General features: G+C 49.2%; 1 protein-coding gene across 1 annotated transcript in view; it reads right to left on the bottom strand.

The window, feature by feature from the left end:
* Window positions 1-8,554, bottom strand: part of SGMS1 (sphingomyelin synthase 1) — a 28,768-nt gene extending 20,214 nt beyond the window's left edge. Inside the window, exons 1-2 of the mRNA XM_036736007.1 lie at window positions 7,733-8,554; window positions 2,020-2,137 (exon numbers count right to left, since the gene is read on the bottom strand). Of these exons, the coding sequence (XP_036591902.1) occupies window positions 2,020-2,137; window positions 7,733-8,361 (747 nt within the window). The 5' untranslated portion in view covers window positions 8,362-8,554. The remainder of the gene's footprint in view (window positions 1-2,019; window positions 2,138-7,732) is intronic.
* Between the last annotated feature and the right edge of the window lie 9,617 nt (window positions 8,555-18,171).

Genomic DNA, 18,171 nt, shown 5'->3' with positions numbered 1-18,171 from the left:
AAGGGGCCTTCGAAGTCATCTAGTCCACTGCTCTGCCACCATTTTATAGATGAGGCCACTGAGTAAAGCAGTAGACAGAGCACTGCCTGGCACCTGAAAGACCTGAGTTCAAATCTGGCCTCAGATACTTGCCAGCTGTGTGACCCTAAGCAATCACTTAACCGTTCTGTGACCTCACAGGGTTGTTGTGAGGCTCGAACAAGATCATATTTGCAAACACCTCTGCAAACTTTGCATTATAGAAATGCTGTTATTAGCAATTACTATTGTCGTCCAAGGTCACACAGGTAGGAAACGCAGGGTTAGGATGAACCTAGATCCTTGGAGTCCAAACTGAACACAGTCTCCACCACCCTACACAGGCCCCTTGTCACCAGTGAGCCCTTCAGGTGGACAAGAAGTGGTTAATTCATGATCTTTGGGCTGGGCCATCCAATCCAGCCTGTCATCGCTTCATTAACCACCCAACCTACATCTTTCTTTTGCCCAAGCGCACAGAATGGCGTCAATCATCAAATACCACCTGGAGACCCAGAGGTTTCATCAATTCCTGATCAACCAGTCGAGTAACCCCCCATCGGCCAATGATGGCTTGGGAGTGGTGCTAACCAAACCCAAGCCCATTCCTCGTGGCAGCTTCTCTGGAGTTAAGGTGTCTCAGGCAGAAATGCCAAGTAAGGTAAGGCCACTTTTGCAACCAAACCAAAAAAATAAAAAGGGAAAGAAGAGAAGAAAAAAGAGAGGAGGAAGAAAAGAGAAGGAGGGAAAGGGAGAATGAGAGGGAAGACATATATTTGAGTCTCCAATTAATTTTTAATAGCTTTGAACTAGCAAATGGCTTCTAAGGAATGTGCCTTCTTAGGCCCACAAAACCTGGATAAGTTAAGGCTGAAAGGCCCAGGGCTTGATTACAGAACATATTACGCATGTTAAGCTCTGAAGTGCATCAACTAAGAATTCTCTAAAGGAGAGAACTGGCTAAGGATTTCCATTACAAAAAATAACATAAGATTAAAAACCTAGATTAAACCACATCCTCTGCCCCCAAGTGTATGGCAGAAATTAGTCTGTTCTGTTCTATACTGGATTGGACACCAATTTCAGAGATTTAAGAGGTTTTACTGAGGATAGGTGGTAGCCTGTCTAATCCTGAAATTCCCCTCCTCTTTTGTGTTGTCATCAAAAATTCTCCACTAAAAGCTGGAAGGGCTTTGAAAATCACTGAGTCCAACCCCATTATTTCTGAGAAGGTCCACAGAGATTTGTCCAAAGCCACACAGGTAGAAAATGGCAGAGGGAGGATTCAAACTCACATCCTGAGTCTCTAGACCTAGCAGTCTTTTCTATATAGCAACCACATGGATATTCACACTTCTTGGGGACAGAGACATTAGATGTTAGGGAGCCAGGAAGGGGACATGTTTTGGACCTGCCCCTCACCTGGCCATATGAGGAGTGGCGCAGGGGGGGGTCGAATGAGAAAAGGGCACATGATTCCACTCTGGTCTACCAGAACGTCACTGTCAAGATTACCGGGAGAGGGAGGGAACCTGAGATCAAGGTTCCCATTGAAGAGGCAACAAAACAGGGAGAAAGGCCTAGATTTATGTTATCTGGAGGAGCTAACAACATCTTAAATGCTTGACAAGAAATCAAAGCGTTAACCCCACATAGAGAGTGTCAATGCTCCTAAGAACTAGATTTTCCGAGGAGACAAGCTGGAAGGAAGTGGCAAGGTCTTCACCTCTAAGAGAGGGGTTTGGGGGCTGGGGAGGACCACAGTCAGAGGCCCAGACGAGAGAGGCAGAATAGTCTTAACTCCAGAGAAGGGGTCCAGAGGAGGGAGCAAAGGGGCCCTGGCCCTGCCCTTGGGGATACCTCAGATGAACACTGAATGATGGGGAAGAAACAAGACAGGATTCTAAAGAATTCCCACCCCAGGCCTGAGTGGGCAGACCCCTGGGTCATCAGGGAAGCACCCAACACAAAGTACACATCCCAGCAAGAATGGACGGTTACCTTCGGAGAACAGTTGAAATGCATGCTGGGTACTGGGAGGGTGGTTACATACATGGTGATACACCGGTACAGGTACAGCGTGCCAACTAAGAAGAAAAATCTTCGGCTAATGATGGACCTGGAGGAAAGGGAAAAACACATCTCACTCTGAGCAAACACATTTCATAGGTTTAGCAACTTAAGAGTTTTCCACTGTCTGAGCATTTGGAAGTTGAGGACCTGAGGGGGCCCTCCCAAGACTGAGTTCAGAATCTAGAAGCTTCTCACAGCCTGGACAGCGGTGACCCCACTTTGGGATCAAAGACAGAGAGCCGGAAGGCACCTCAGAGAGGAGAAACCTGTGACAACACTCCTGGAGCACCCACCCCTTCCTGGCAAGGAACAAGAGTTCAGAATAACCAACCACTGGATGGCAACTATCACAATAAGGTCCCACCAGAAAAAAAAAAAATCTGGCTCCTCTTCTAGGCTTATCACATAGTCTTCTTCCCACACTCTGCGTGCCAGGCTCTTACTCAACCAGGCAGTCCCTTCCTGCTTCTGTGAGTTGGCACAAGTTGCCTGGGAAGCCTAGACTGCATTACTACCTCAACTTGACCTCCTGCAACCCTGCGCTTCTATAGAGGCAAGCCCTTCCTGATCCCTCCCTCCACAAACTATCATGGATTCATTTACATGTACAAACCTCATAGCCCCTGGGAATACAGCACTTTAAGGTGGGCAAAGCACTTCTCTTAAGAATCCTGTGTGGGAGTGGCTATTATATAAGCCCCATTTTACAGATAAGGAAACTGAGACACAGAGAGCTTAAGAAATTTGCCCTGGGTCACACAAACGGTAACAGGATTTGAACTCAAGTCTTCCTGACTCCAGTCTGGCCCTCTATCTCAGTGCCCCCAAGGTGACTTAACAGCACTGATTAATTTTCATCTCTGAAATGATATGAAATGCAAGGCTCAGGGCTGGATCAATATTTATTGACATGAACTAAGTTCTGAACATGGATTGAAGATACAAAACAAGGACACTCCCTCATACAGACTCTCCATTTGCCTTCCTCAGAGCCTAATCAGTCATTCTTATCTCTGGGCCCGTCCCCTTTACCTGCACCACTGGCAAACCACCTCCCACCTGCCCCTCCACCCACACACATTCACAGGGATCTTCAGTAACTCAGCCTTTATACTCCTTACAAATGAATCTGTGATCAGACTGAAGAGGAGGTTCCCACATCCCCATGGGTCACAGCCCATCCCCTGGATCTTGTTTCTGTGTCTGGCCATGACTCAGCCACAGCTGCTTTCATTTGACATCACAAGGATATCAGTTGGGGGCAGCATACTCTGGAGTTTCTTTCTGGATTGGCCCCAGTTAACAAAGTCTAATTCTTGGCTTGTTTTTCTAGAGCACTGGGGTCCTACAGGCCAATTCCATTTGGACTCGAGAGAAGACAAAGATGGCCCCCTTGGTACAGTGGTAAGATGAGGTAATTGAAAAGCAAGAGGAAGGTCCCCAATGCAATGGGCGGAATCTCAAAGAATGAATGAAAAAAGCATTTCATATGTGATTACTACATTATATGCCAAGCACTGTCCTGAATCACTGTGGATAAAAATACTAAAGCCGAAGGTAATCTTAGCACCAGAAGACCAGCCCTACATACAGTGCCTGGCACACAGTAGGTTCTTAATAAATGTTTACTGACTGACTACAGAGGAATCATGGGAAACCTGGAGAAAAACTGCCTGGGTAAGATAGATTAGATCTGTTCTTGGCCCCAGAAGAAAGAACCAGGAGGCAAATGGTGAAAGAGGCTGAACTTGGGGCTGACTTCAGGAAAACTTCCTTAAAATTAGTCCTTGCCAAGGGGAAGAGGCAGCCTCAGGAGGGGGTGGGTTCTCCCTCAGGGGCAGTATTCAAAGGCTGGATGGCCTCGCCTTGGGGACTGGACAGAGGGGAGTCTTTGGGCTGGACAAGATGACCTCAGAAGTCCCACCCCCTCTGAGACTCTCTGATATTCCTTTCCAGGTTAGGTGAATTGTTAACAAACTTCTGCTACAGAAAACTGCTAAAATGTAAGACATGGAATGTGACAATGAACACGGCTGTCATGCGCTGGACAGATCTAAAGCCACATATCTCACAGAGGCATTCACATGGATTCATGTCAAACTGAAGGAGGAGGAACGAGGGCCTTTTCATGCAGACATTTAAAACATCCACCTGATGACCTCGATTGTCCTTCCTACTCCTCAGACTCTTCCCTGCATGCCTCAGGGCTTCACCTCTCCCCCTTGCAGGGTGAACACAGCTTGGACAAGCAAGGAGATACCAATTACAAACCTTCTCGTAACATGGACCAGGGAGCCTTTCCAGCTGCCCTGTGACCAAACCCTCCTCTATGTGAGGTGCCCCTTCCTTAGAATGGAAGCTTCCAGGGGCTGTTCTGGTTTTCTATTGGCATCTCCAAAGCTTAGCACAGTGCTTGGCACAAAGTACCTCAGAAAGGGTTTTTCATTCATTCTTTGATTCGCTCTAGCCCAATGATAAGGCACAGAAAATAAGTGCTATAGAACCTAGTCCAGTCTATTAAAAATGTAGGAAAACAAAATAATCACAAAAATATATATGTTGCATGGGCACCAATAGGCCCGAGACCGAATGTTCAGATATTTTAACCAATTCCTCAAAGTCCACCCTAATAAAATATAATAATAATAAATAAAATAGATTTAAAGTACTTTGAAAACCTTAAATTGCTACATAAATGTTAGCTATTATTATCAAACACTTATTAACTGGGGTAATTTTTACTATGAAAAATACTGTTCATTATAGAAAGGACAGTATAAAAGGATGCCAACGAGTCCAGAAATCTATCTATCTGGGGCTCCAAAGCTTTACCGGGTTACTTGACTTTATAGAAGGGGCCCATGATCTGCCAACCTGTTCTCCCAAGACATCACTGCCTGGCACGTCCCAGGGGAACTCACAGAAGATCAGGGATGGAAAGCGTCATCCACAGTTTCATGATGAAGGAAAGGCAAGGCCCCAGGGGTCACAAAGCCAGCCTCGAACTCCAAATCCAGAGCTCTTTCCACCATACCATACTCCCTACTCAAGTGGATGTCCCAGTAACATCTCAAATTCAATAGATTTGAGCAGTCAGCACAGTGCCTGGCACACGGTAGGTGCTTAAAAAAATGTTTACTGACTGACTGAGACCAAAGCTGGAAGGGACTTTAGACAGCTAGTCTAATCCGGCCATTTTACAAACAGATCCAGGGAGTTCACCCAGGGCTTGGCACACAATGGGCAGTTAGGTCTAGTAGTTGGGATCTGGTTTGGGGCTTGGACCCAGGAAGACCCGAGTTCTCAAAACATGCCCCAGCTCCTTACTACCTGTGAGACTCAGGGCAAATCTCAGCCTCGGTTTCCGCATTTATAAAACTGGGATAATAATAGCACCTGCCTTCTAGGGTTGTGAAATAATATATTCACATGCTTGTTAATTAAGTTAATTTGTTGCTATAAAATTATGACATAGAACTCATTATATAGAAAGGAAAGTATAGAGAAAAGCTTGCTGATGGGCCAAGAAAGCCCCCGGCCTCGTTGCTATTTTAGCTTCTCTGCTTCCTTCTTCCCTTGCTCACCCAGGGGAGGTACTGGAACCCTCAGGGAGAGAGACAGACAAAACAATCCTTCAGAGGGGAACTGTCCGCTGTAAGAAAGCTAAGAGTGAACGACTCCATGACTGGGATCCTCAGACTGGCAGCTCAGTGCAGCCTGTGGACGGGGACCACGCTTTCCCACATTCACACCGGGCTCTGACCAGGGCCCTTCCGTTTATTTACCAAATGGTGCAGGTTAATGATACACCAGAAAACAAATGAAAACCCCCCAAATCTGGGAGTGGGTTGGATTTAGCTGTTTCTTCTTCACGGACATTACTGACATTGCGTTTGCCACCAGATACAAAGGGAGAGCTCAGAACCTGCCATAGGACTGAGAGGAAATATCTCTTTGACTCTGAACAGAATACACCCAATGGTGACCACCCCATGGTAGGTGGAAAACACCTGTCTCTCACACCCTACAGCTGTGTCTCCCTGGGCAAGTCACTTAAAGGTCTCAGGGCCTCCACACAAACCATATCCCCCATGCCCTGACCCTAAGCCACCAGCTGGTGCTCAAGACCGGCTATACAACTCCATCAATAACTACCAGGCATTTAAGGGCCTATATGCCAGGTACTGTGCTAAGGAAAAAGATCTAAAGATGAAAGTGAGAGAGTGGCTGCCAGGGACCTCTGGGGGTCCTACCATTTGGCAGTCTGTCTTTGTGAGTGAGGGAAACACAAAGGCCAATCCCTCTAGCCACGCTGGAGGAGCCTTTCTGCACTCAGCTAGCGTGGCCATCAGACGGAAGCCACACAGTCTGTCCCGTGGCCCCTGACTGAAGTCCTCCTCCTTTAGGAGGACCTGCCTCTAACAGGAGCTCTACAAACAGCCTTACCAGCAGGTAGGGCCTGATTTTGAAAAAAAGATCTTCTCACTAAGAGTGATAGTACGGCACAGTACATAGAGCTTTGGACTTCAAGCAGGAAGAACCAAGTTCGAATTCTTCCTCAGACACTCCCTAGCTAGGGAAAATAATTTAACACCTCTGAGACTCAGTTTCCTCATCCGTAATAAGATAGGACCTACCAGGTGCCAACACTCCCTACACCTCAGGAATGTGACACGTGCTCTGCAAGCTTTACATTTCAGTCAGAGCCAAAGGATCGACGCTCAGGGAATCAGATCCATTAACATCACCGGAGCTCCCAGGTAAAAACCTCCAATGCCTGATGGCCACACATTCTCAAGGGCCAAAGCCTTCCGCAGGTTGGTCTGCATTCCAGCTTCAAGGCAGAAGAGTCACCGCCCGGGGACAGACCCACATGGGAGACCTCGCCTGCTTCCAATTCTCTGCAGGAGCATCCCCAAGCTGAAGATGGCTGGGGTCAATCTGCGCAAGGCTTTTCACTTCCCCCGTCTCCTATCTGTGAAATGAGGGACTGGATTCCCTCTAAGGTTCTTCCCAGGAGACAACGGATCTAAAGCATTTTGCAAATCCTAAAGCGTCTAAATTTCCGGTATTCGTTATTATTTCGAATTTACTTATGCACGGCTGAGACTTCAGAGTCGTTTTCTCATCTGTCTCACAAAGTACATAAAGTGGACCGGCTGATTTGGAGTGTTTATGCTCCTAAGACATAAAATTCTTTGCAAACCTTAAAGTGCAGTGTAAATGGGATCAGTGATTTTGTTACTCGCTGCGTGGGTGCCTCAGGTCAATCCTCATCTACCCTGCTTGATAGCTCAACCCTCCAGAACACTAGATGGCTGTTCTTCTGGAGTGAAATCCTGCTTCAATTACCCGTGTTTTGAGTTTTCTGAATTTCCTGTTCAAGTTATCGAGAGAAGAGAGTATGGCGGTGAAAAGGTCAGATCTCCCGTCCTGTACTGAACATGAAGAGATTTGAACCCAAGCAAGAAGAGCAAACGTTTTCTCAGTATGACCTTAGTTTTCCAGAACATCCCGCCCCCCCCCCAAAATAGAGGTTTCCATTTTCAAAGTAGAAACATCATTTTTGAATTCCAAATGTTTCCCTCAAAACCCAAAGTGGTATTTGGGTTTTGCTCTGCCCCTGTCTTTATCCACTTACTTGTATTTTAAGAGCAGCCACTGAATGAACCAGAGGCCTACAAGGACCAAACCGTTGATTTCACAAATAGAAAAGGCCCACTGCACCCGGTTAAAATGGTCCAAAAAGGTATCCGGCAGGGGTGCCTGCGTCTCCTTGGGAGGCACTCGCTCATGGACGAACGAGATCGTCACCGTGGTGAGCACAAAGCAGCAGAGGGCATACAGAAAAGCCAGCAGAGTCTTCCCCCACTCCCGGGGGTACTGGGAGCGCTCGGGTTCGGGCATGGGGATCTGGATCATTTCCAAACCCCCCTGGTAGCCATTGGGCACGCCGTTGTGTTTGGCCTTGCTGAGGAAGCCACTGTCGGGCACCAGGATGTCAGCGCTGATGCTCAGGTGCCCGTTGGCGTGCCCGTTCTTGTGGGCCTCCAGGTGGTGCTCCATTTTCAGGGTTTCAATCATGTCCAGTAACCGCTGCCCATTGTCGGAGGAGACTCGGGAGAGAGGGGGCTTGGTGAAATCCTCCTGGGTGAGGTTGATCAAGTCTTGGCCCGTGTAATGGCCCAGGGGCTCACAGTATTCGGGCATGGCATTCTCCAGCAGCCAGTCTGTCACCGTTTGGGGTGACCAGCAGACGACTTCCTTCATTGTCCTAGCAGGCAGAGGGTCCTCCGCTTCCTCTCGACAGGTCAGCAGACCCCACTCCTTAGACGGAAGAGGCAGGCGTTCTGCAACTCCTCCATCCTGGGGCACACTGGTAGAAACTCCTTTGGCAAGCTGGGCGGGAAGTCTTTCCAACACTTCATGGAGCAGGCCACGCTCCGTGCGCGCAGGAGAAATCCCTCACCTCCTTCTTGGCACAAAGATTCTTCTTCCTACAGAGGCAAGACACAGGGTCAGAAGGAGCAATCATCACATTTCCCATCTCTCCCTTCCTTCCCCCCAACCACCCCGGGTGACAAATACTCAACGTGGAAGGAGGAGGAAAAAGGCATCCTCGAGGGGCCAACACCGTACTCCAAAACACATCCTCGTTTTGAGGTCAGTTCGCTGATACCTCCATAGTCTTTCACTTAATTCAACGGACATTTATTGAGTACCTACTATGCGCCAGGTACTATGCTGAGCCCTAGAATACAAAGACAACAGCCAGACAAATCCTTGCCTTCTGGGAATCACAAAACTTGAGAGAGAAAGAAGACTTTGAGGCAGGGGGATGTTCAAAGGGTTTGGCTGATTGTTAAATGACCAGTGTGAATGTGCCTGGTATACAGTAGGTGCTTAATTAATGCTGACTGATTGACATCTAAGAAATGGGGGGTGGGGAACACTAAAAATCAGGACTTGATTTGTTTTGTTGATTGTCCAGACAATAGTCATGGAGAAAATTCATGATGATGATTAAAATGAAATGTAAATTGTGTGTAGGACCACCCCCCCAACCCCCCCACCCCTTTGGAGCTGGATGTAAAAACATCTGCTGGCACACCACTGCTTCACACCCACAGCCCACACTCAATCAAGAATCCTGACTAGGACACACACAATACGGGCCTAACCTCCTCCAGGGGAGGCAGGGAAGGACCTGCCTTCCAGAGGGGGCCCATTTCATTTTGTGTTATCAGTGATTCTTAGGATACTTTCCTTCATCTCCAGCCCAAATTTGCCTCATGCCAGCTTTCACAGTATGGTTCTTACTTCTTCTCTCTGGGGCCAAGAAGATTGATCCCTTGTGGCCGCACCCTTCAGACCCTTGAAGACAGCTAGCATGTCCCCTCCCCAAACTACTCTCCTCTGCTCCATTTCTGTAGGAAGCCTTGCTCAATCCTCTTAACTCTACTTCCCTCCCCCTTTAATTACTTACATCCATTCTGCCTGACCCTGCCTTCTACTGATCTGCACAGGACCTGGGAGCAGGGCTCTCTGCCCTACTGCCTGTCTGCTGCCTTGCTTGGGACTCAGTCAAGTCGGTCAGTCACAAAACATTGGGTAAGCCCCCACTATGTGCCAGGCACAGGGTTACACACAGAAGCCCCTGCCCTCCGGGAGCCCACAATCTAACTGGAAAGCCAATAGGCAAACAAGCTACATACAGGAAAACCAGGGAGTCTCCATCAGCGACGGGGAGCTCGAGGATTAGGAGGGCTTGGAAAAGGCTTCCTCTGGAAGATGAGATTTTAGGAGCTAGGAAAGCAGGCAGGCAGAGAGGAAGGAGAAAGGGTTCCAGGCATGGGGGATGGCCAGAGCCAAGAAATGGAGGATCCAAGATCAGCCAGAGGGCCAGTGTCACTGGACCAAAGAGCATGCATATAAGGAAGACTGGAAAGATAAGAAGGGGTGAGGCTATGACAGGCTACGAAGGCCAGAGCACTTTCTATTTGGTCCGGGAGGTAATGGGGAGCCACTGGAGTTTACAGAGGGGGTCAGTGACAATGGTCAGACCTGCATTTTAGGAAGACCACTTTGACAGCTGAATGGAGTGGGGAGAGGCCTGAGGCAGACAGACCCACTGGCAGTCAGTGCAGTAACCAAGGCTGATGGGATGAGGGCCTGCACCTGGGTGAGGGCAGTGCCAAAGGAGAGAAGCCAAGATAAAAATGCCAGGGCTTGGCAGTGCCTTGGAGGGGGTGGGGGTCGTCAGAGATAGTGAGGAGTCAAACTAACAAGTGTTTCTGAAATGTTAACTCTGTGTCAGGCTCTGGCTACGCACCAGACAGTCCAGTGCCGGGACTACTCAGGATGTACCTGCCAAAAGATGGGCAGGACACCCCAGAACTGGCACCTCCTTCTACAAAGCCCTGGGACATTCCATTCTGGTGGGTGGGTGAGGAGGGAGGGCAGAATACAAGTGGTACATAAACAGATAAATACAAGGTATATAAAAAACTTCCAGAAGCTGATTTCAAGTGGACCAGAGCACGAACAAATGGGGGACCTCAGGAAGGGTCTCGTGTAGGTGTATGGTGAAGGGAGCTCCAGGTTCTGGAAGCAGACGCCAAGAAAGCCAGGCCATCCCTTCTCTGGGCCTCAGGTTCCACATCTCTAAAGCAAGGGAGATGGAACTAAGTCATCTCCAGGAGCCTCTTTGCGGTTTCAAATGCCACGATCCTGGGGGCACTGAACGATGACCCTCCTGAACAGGAAGGGAGGGCCTCACAGGTCAGCAGACTCACCTTCTCCTACTCCCTGCCAACTGCAGAAATGAGGAACCAAGACCCAGAGCTTACATGCCCCTGGTCACCAAGGAGCCGGCTCCAGGAAGAGTAGGAAGGAGGTCTCCTGACTCCCAGGCGCCTCCCAACCCCACCTCCAGTGGCTCAGTTGCACTTCTAAGGAAATGCAAAGAATTACTTCAAATAAAGAAACAGGCCAAAATGAAATAACAGCATGGCATCCCCTCAACCTCCAGCAAACAGCAATTAGAAAAACAGCAGGAAGGACCCGTTCCGTGCTGCAGAGTTGGGCCATGACGGCCCCAGCAAGTCCGTACTGCCTATCCACACAGTTATTAGGAAAACCTCCAAAGTGGCAACCTCAGTCCTGGGAGCAAATTAAATCAGCAAAGCTGGTCATCCAGAAATCTATTTACTACAGACATAAAGGTGCCAAAATTCATCCAGGATCCTACCGATCCAAAAGGAAACCTCATTCACTCCTGAAAACTCAATAGGAAAAAATTATAAATTATAAAAAGAAAATTATAAACATTTTCTGAAATGTAGGAGTATCGCCAAAACACAGGAAGCAAGAGGAACCTCCAAGGCCCCCCGATGTCAAGTGCTTTCCCTGCTCCCCCTTTTTACCAATGTGGAAACTGAGGGCCAGACTGTCAAAGAGATTTTTTATGCCCAAGGTCACAGAGCTAGTAAGTGGACATGAATCTGGGTCTCCCTGACTCCACATCTAGAGGCCTGTCTATTATCAAATGAAAACACCGAAAACTTAGACAAGACCAAGCGAGATCTCGGAACGAGTTATTATTACAAGTGTCCCAAGAGGAAGAAAAAGCAGATGATGACTCCTCAGTGAGGCAGTGACAGCTTCCCTTTTCACTAAGGTTAAGTGGACTGATGTCAGTGCATGTAATGGAACAAATGATGCTCATGACAAATGAAGAAAAGCTTAAGAAGACTCATCAGAACTGATGCAAAATGTATGCATGTATGTAATGACTTTTCATGAAAGCACAACTCAAACAAAGAATCGGGGGAAATAAAAAAGCAGAACCAGCAAAACAATAAGCCCACATTGACCACAACCGTGGAAACGGGAAGAAACTTGTAACTACAAACCAAATGAGATTGAACGCTGTGAAATCCAAAGGATGATGTCTGCTGAAAAAGAGGCAGGAAGGCCCTCCCCACCCCTCTGCTGCATTATAGCAGGCATGTTTGCAAGGGTTGCTTAGTTTTGTCCAACTTTTTTCCTTCTTTTTTCAATTCTTTGTCACAAGGGACAGCCTGCTGGGAGGGGCAGGAGGAGCGATACACTGGAAAACTTTGATGATGTGAAAACAAAAGCTAACAATACAACTTTATTTTTTTTAAATACACAGAAAAAAAGAAAGTTCCTAAGCCTGACTCCGATATCTGTAAATGTTGAAGAAGAAAGATACAGAAGACTGAGAGGACGGATATTTTCTAAGGAGAAAAAAGAAGCATAAAAGTCCACATACTGCTGTCACACCACAGAGTAACCAGACCTAAGCCTGAAATACCAGGAGAGAGATCTGAACCAACAGAAGGCTGCCACATGCAGCACTGGTCAGTGGACGGTTGTAGGGAATGGGAAAGCTCAAACTCAGCCCCAGGCTGCCTTCCCTTCCTAACGCTCTTCAGAGCCAGGAGGAGCCAGCCGGCCAAAGGACAGTCCCATTGCTACGAGATCATGATGGTGAAGGGCAGTAATGGGAGACCCTTGATGACAATAATCAGGCCTGGGGAAGAGGCCAAGCAGCCGGCTACACATGCGAGCATTCTACCTCGAGGACCAGGACCTGATTTTAGAGAACTGTGTTCTGTGATGGGGCCATGAAGCCATTAAGGCTGGCCTCTGGCACACCCTCCATTTCTAGATTCACATCTGAAGGGATGCTCCATCTCAGAAGTTCTCCGTGGGGACCGTGCCCTGCAGACAAAACGAGATCACGCAGCAGGAGACGATTCCCCATCAGAAACCATCAGATATTTATAACCACTTCTGAAGTGGCCGCGTAGCTAGCCTGCCCTGACCCGCAGAGAACACGACCACCCGGCGTAACCTCTCACCCCAATTACAAGGGTGAAGGAAGGAGTGGGAAATCTTGGGAGGTTTCTCAGGCAGAATGGCAGTCCAGGCTGTCCATAGAAAAGGGGCTGGTTCTAGAGGACATGAGTTCAAATCCGGACACTGCCACTTACTAGCCTTGTGGCTTTGGACCAGTGACTGCTGCTCTCTGTCGACAAATCTATACTCCTTCCTTGATGGCTTCAGTCCGCTGTGATCTTTTCTTTCTCTGAATTCTCCTTTCTAGGCCAAGCGGGCTGGCATGGCAGACTGCTCTAAATAGAAACTGACCTCAATCCAAAGGGAAGCAAGCACAGGCTGGCTCTGGATTCCAGGAGGGCTGGAGGGCGGGGCACGGATTAGTCTGGGTCGGTCCAGAAGAACCTCGGTCTAGTATCTCTCTCAATCGCAGCAGGGGCTAAATGCCAAGTCCCTTCAGAATGGATTATAAACACCGGACGGCTCTGCCACTGTCTAAGTGTCTTGGGTGGCCTGATTTCATCAAGCTTTAGGGGGAACGTCTTCTGAGGCTTTCCTCAGATCGGAAGGACGGATTTCCAAGCTGGAAGAGACCTCAGTGCCACCCAATGTCCACAGGTCAAAATCCCCACGGGTCCCCAAGAGTCCAGCCGCCTCCTGAGGGGCCCTGCTGCACTGGAGGGCAGCTCTAATGCTTAGCAGAAGCTCGGGGATTTTTAAAATCAACATGCAACCTCCCCCAGCCAGAGTCTTCTCCAAGGTCAACATTCCCAGTTCTCCCAACAACTCCTCCAGGGGCCCTTCACCACTGGGGTTCCCTCTCCTGGAAGTGCTCCCTCTTATCAATGTCCTTCCAAAACCGTCTCACCTGCTCATCGCTGGACAGGCTCCTCCAGACCTACTCTGGCCAGGGCAGAACACAGAAGGCGACTGTTTATCCCTGGACGTCCTGCCCCTCTGCACATGGCTCAAAAATGGTACCAGCCATTTTAGCCGCTACATCCCACTGCTGACTCACGCTCAGCTTGGAGTCCACTGAAACCCCGAGATCTTTTTCAGTTAATCTGGTGTCTATCCACACACCACCCCCAAGGCTCTCCCTTTGTAAAAATGTGTTGGGTCTTTTTAAACCCAAGTATAAGACTGCATTCGTTGTCACACTGAGTTTCGTCTCCCGAGACTCAGCCCAACGCTCTCCCTGCCAAGACCCTTCCGGATCCTGCCTCTCTCTTCCACAGTGCGAACTGTCCTTCCCAGCATGACGCTGTCTGTACACTGGATAAGTATGCCTTCCGTGGCTTTATCCAGGTCATTAATGAAAAACTTAATTGCACAGGACAGGCACAGACTCCTGGGGAGCAAACAAGAGTCTCCCTGGTGTTCAATCCTCAGCAAACATTTAGTAAGCCCCTACACTACAGACAAGGGCCCAGGGATCTGGGCTTGTGGCTTCATCTGGGGAAGTAACTCTTGGTGTGGAAACTCCATCCAGGAATACAAACAGTGATTCATCTTTAACTTAGTCCTAAGAGAGGTGCCTGGTGCCTCCCAGGCACCTAAGGGGTTAAGTGACTTGCCCAGGGACAAAAAGCCAGTGTGTGTCAGAGTCAGAACGTGAACCCAGGTCTTCCTGGCCTCCAGGCAACTGTCTAGAGTCTAGAATAGAGGCCGCAGAGCCACTGCTTCTCTGATGGGCAGAGTAAATAAATACAAGAAAATTAGGGGAAGGAGGATCCCGGAGGATCACAGAAGGCTTCTGGAGGAGGAGGTGTCCAGGCTGAGCCCTGAAGGAAGACAAGAGGGGCAGACCTCAGGAGGAGGGGCCCAACTTCATCAAGTCTCTCCCGCCTCCCCAGCTAGACTTCAAGCACGTCCAAGCAAGCAGCCTGCCTGAATTCAGAGGGCCAGGTCCCAGGTTCAAATTCTGATCTTCCACTGACCACCTGAGCAGAGGCAGCAAATGTAACACAAAGAAACAGATGCCCCTGAGTCATACATACAGGCTTTGTGACCCCAGGCAAGACGAGCAACCTCTCCAAACCCCAGTTTCCTCATCTGTAAAACAGGGATAAGTAGCAGCCCCTGACTCAAAGGGCTGTTATGAGGCTCTGCACTTTGCTGGCAGGCCACAGACATTTTGGGGTGAGGCCCAAGGCCAGCCAGGCCACCTGCCACCAGCCCCAAAAGGGGCTCCCAGAAAATCCATCCTCTGGAGAGGCCCCAGAACTTCAGGCGATACGCAGAAGTCAGAAGCAGCCTCGAGCTGGGGCTCATGCTAGGAGAGAAGATGCCCTCAGGTCCACACGCATACTCTCAGTTCTCCTCCAGAGGGGTTGTCATCCCCATAGGAAAAAGACAGGTGGCACTGACCTAGGCACACGTGGCAAGTGGTCAGTTGTGGTATTTGGAGAAACCCAGAAGCAAGAATCCCTCCAAGGGTACCATGAATTAGCCTGCTGCTGCTGCTGCTGCTGACAGAGGAAGACGACAATGGGGAAAGCCCCCAGCTTCATCGGTGCGGGCACAGTGGCCAGGGAAGCCAAGGTGGGGGACAAACAATATTTCTCTATCCAACCATTTCCAAACAAAACAGCCCTCACCTCCTTTGCTGAGCCAAAGCCCATGGGCAGCACCCAGAAAACGAAGGCTCCATTCCCACTGCGGACACTTCAGAGCTATGTGATCCTGGGCAAGCCTCAGTACCCTCATCTGTGAAATGGGATAACTGTGTGTGAACTCTCTACCTGAAGGAGTGACCGGGAGGCCTGTGTGTCAGCAATGCTTTGCAAACTGTAAAGCCCCATACAAAGGCCGGGCACTGGGATGAATTACTACATTAGCAGACCTGCGTCTGCTTTCATGATTATAAGCCCCGAGAATGAGAATGAATCATTTAAAATATGCATTGCTAGATGAAGGGGAAATCTCAGAGCCTGAGAGAACACCAAAGCCGAGTAAGGACCCTCCATCACTTGGGCCACCCTGGATCATCACGCCGATCACCAGCTGTCCCAGGCTCCGGAGCTGGGGAGAAGCTCAGAGGCCATCTGGTCTGACCCTTTCATTTTACAGAAGAGGAAAACGGGCCCAGAGTGAAGCAGCCTGTGAAGCCCATCCCTCGGCCCCCAGCCAGGGCTAATTCCAAATCGCCAAACACCCTGGGACAAGGCCAAGTGGAACCAATGTGAGTTGGAAAATCTGGATGCCGGTCAAGGCAGGCTTTCTTGTTTGCTTCCATAACTGTATCTAAGCAGCCAGCACCTTTAGGAGACTCCTCTGCCTTAACAGCAAGGAGCAAAGCTGCCCCAGTGACAGGATTAGAGGCAAGGACTTGGTTCCAGAGGAGAGCTGGGTTTGGGTTTGGGTTATCTGGGAGTGGGAAGGGGGAGGGGAGCACACGCCCACAGTCTTCAGGCATCTGCAGGACCAGCCACCTCATAGAAGGGGCCTAGCTAGGTTCTGCCTGGCCCCAGATGGCAGAACCAGGAGGCGATTTAGGCTTGGGGCCAGACCTCAGCCTCTCCTCCTAGATCTCCAGGCAGGAGGTCTTGCAGAGCAGGCTCCCATTCAGACTCTGGATGGACCCAACGCCTTCCAATTCCCAATTTCATGACTCGGGGAGCCTGGCTCTGGTGGGTTCCCAAGAGCTGATGCTAAAAATAGGGTGCAGGCCCACTAACAGCTCCTCACTGGGTGTAGCCAAGGCCACCACATGTGACTTCTCCCTTCTGGGCCTCGGTTTACAAAACTCTTAAAGCCAAAGGCTTTGGATAAATAATAAAGCTCTGGTTACTTGCCAGAAACCAGAAATGGGAGCGAAAGATGGGTTCAGGCTGTGGGTGACAGGGAGGCCTCCATACTGCTCCTCCCAAATGCAATTCCCAGAAAAGCTTTGGTACCAAGCAGCCCCCTGCTCATCAAAGACTCCAGCCTCTTAGGTTCTCCGCTTCATTTAGCAAAATCTGCATGGCTCTACTCAGCTCTCATCAACCGAGTTTTCCCTTAGGGCTTCGTTCCTAGAACCCAATTACCCAAGGCACCCATAAATCACCCCTCCTCCCCTCTGAAACCAGCAAGTATCATTTTCAGATCTGCCTGGGCGGACGGTATTCTCCCGGTAATCAGGAATATTAGGGCCTGATTAATCAGTGACACGAAATACCCAAATTTCATTAGCTTTCAGAGGAATCTTAGCGAACAGCTTGGAGGGACCTCAGAGAGACTCCAACCCATCACGTGACACTGGAAAAAACCGGCCAAGAGAGACTGAGTGCTCTAACAAAGCCAGCGTCTGACAAAGGTTTGCACCCAGGCCTTCTGGACTCCAAGTCTGGCAAGATGAACAGACCCTAGATCTGGGATGGGGACCCTCTAATGGTCATGGGGCAGAAGAAAGCACTGGTCTTGGGCCTAGAAGGCCTGAATCTAACAGCCAGCAGTCAAGTCCAATCAGCAGCCTCTCTCCCCAGATCTGTGACCTCAGGCAATATAAACCAGCCTCTCAGATCCTCATTGATAATAATGACAACAAACCCAAGAGGGCCTAATTTGCAGATAAGGAAACTGAGGCTGAGAGGTGAAGTGGGTTGGCCAGGGTCAGTCAAGCAGCTAGTAGGCGACAGAAGGAAGATTTGAACGCAGATCTTCCTGATTCCAAGCCCAGCTCTGCATGTACTAAGAATTTGGAAATACTGGTATTGACTTTTGTCACTTCCACTTTTAAATACAACCTCCTCCCTTCTGAGATATAAAGTTCCTAGAATCAGGATTCACACCCAGGTCCTAGGCGGGGGGAGGGGGGGGGGAGGCATCATACAGGTAATGCCCCCCCATAAAAATTAAAAATGAATACTTCAAAGGCCTGAGCTCTCTCTCATTTACATGAGTGGCCTCGCACATGATTTCCATAATGTCTGACTCCAAAGCCGCCTTCCCTTAGTATACCACAGAGCCGGTCAGTGAAGGGTCTGGGCTCCCGCTCAGGCTTCCAGGCTCTGAGGCCAGAGTCATTTCTATCCCAACTTATAATAACTAATAAAAAGACCTCCCAGGGGCAGCTAGGTGGCGCAGTGAGTAGAGCACTGGCCCTGGAGTCAGGAGGACCTGAGTTCAAATCCAGCCTCAGATGCTTGACACACTCTAGCTGTGTGACCTTGGGCAAGTCACTTAACCTCAACTGCCCTGCCTTCCTCCCTCCAGAAAAAAACAATAAAA

The sequence above is a fragment of the Trichosurus vulpecula genome, chromosome 8 (assembly GCF_011100635.1).
Source record: "Trichosurus vulpecula isolate mTriVul1 chromosome 8, mTriVul1.pri, whole genome shotgun sequence".
Taxonomy (NCBI): Eukaryota; Metazoa; Chordata; class Mammalia; order Diprotodontia; family Phalangeridae; genus Trichosurus; species Trichosurus vulpecula.
Note: the sequence above shows the minus strand (reverse complement) of the source record. Positions and strands in the feature narration are given on the sequence as shown.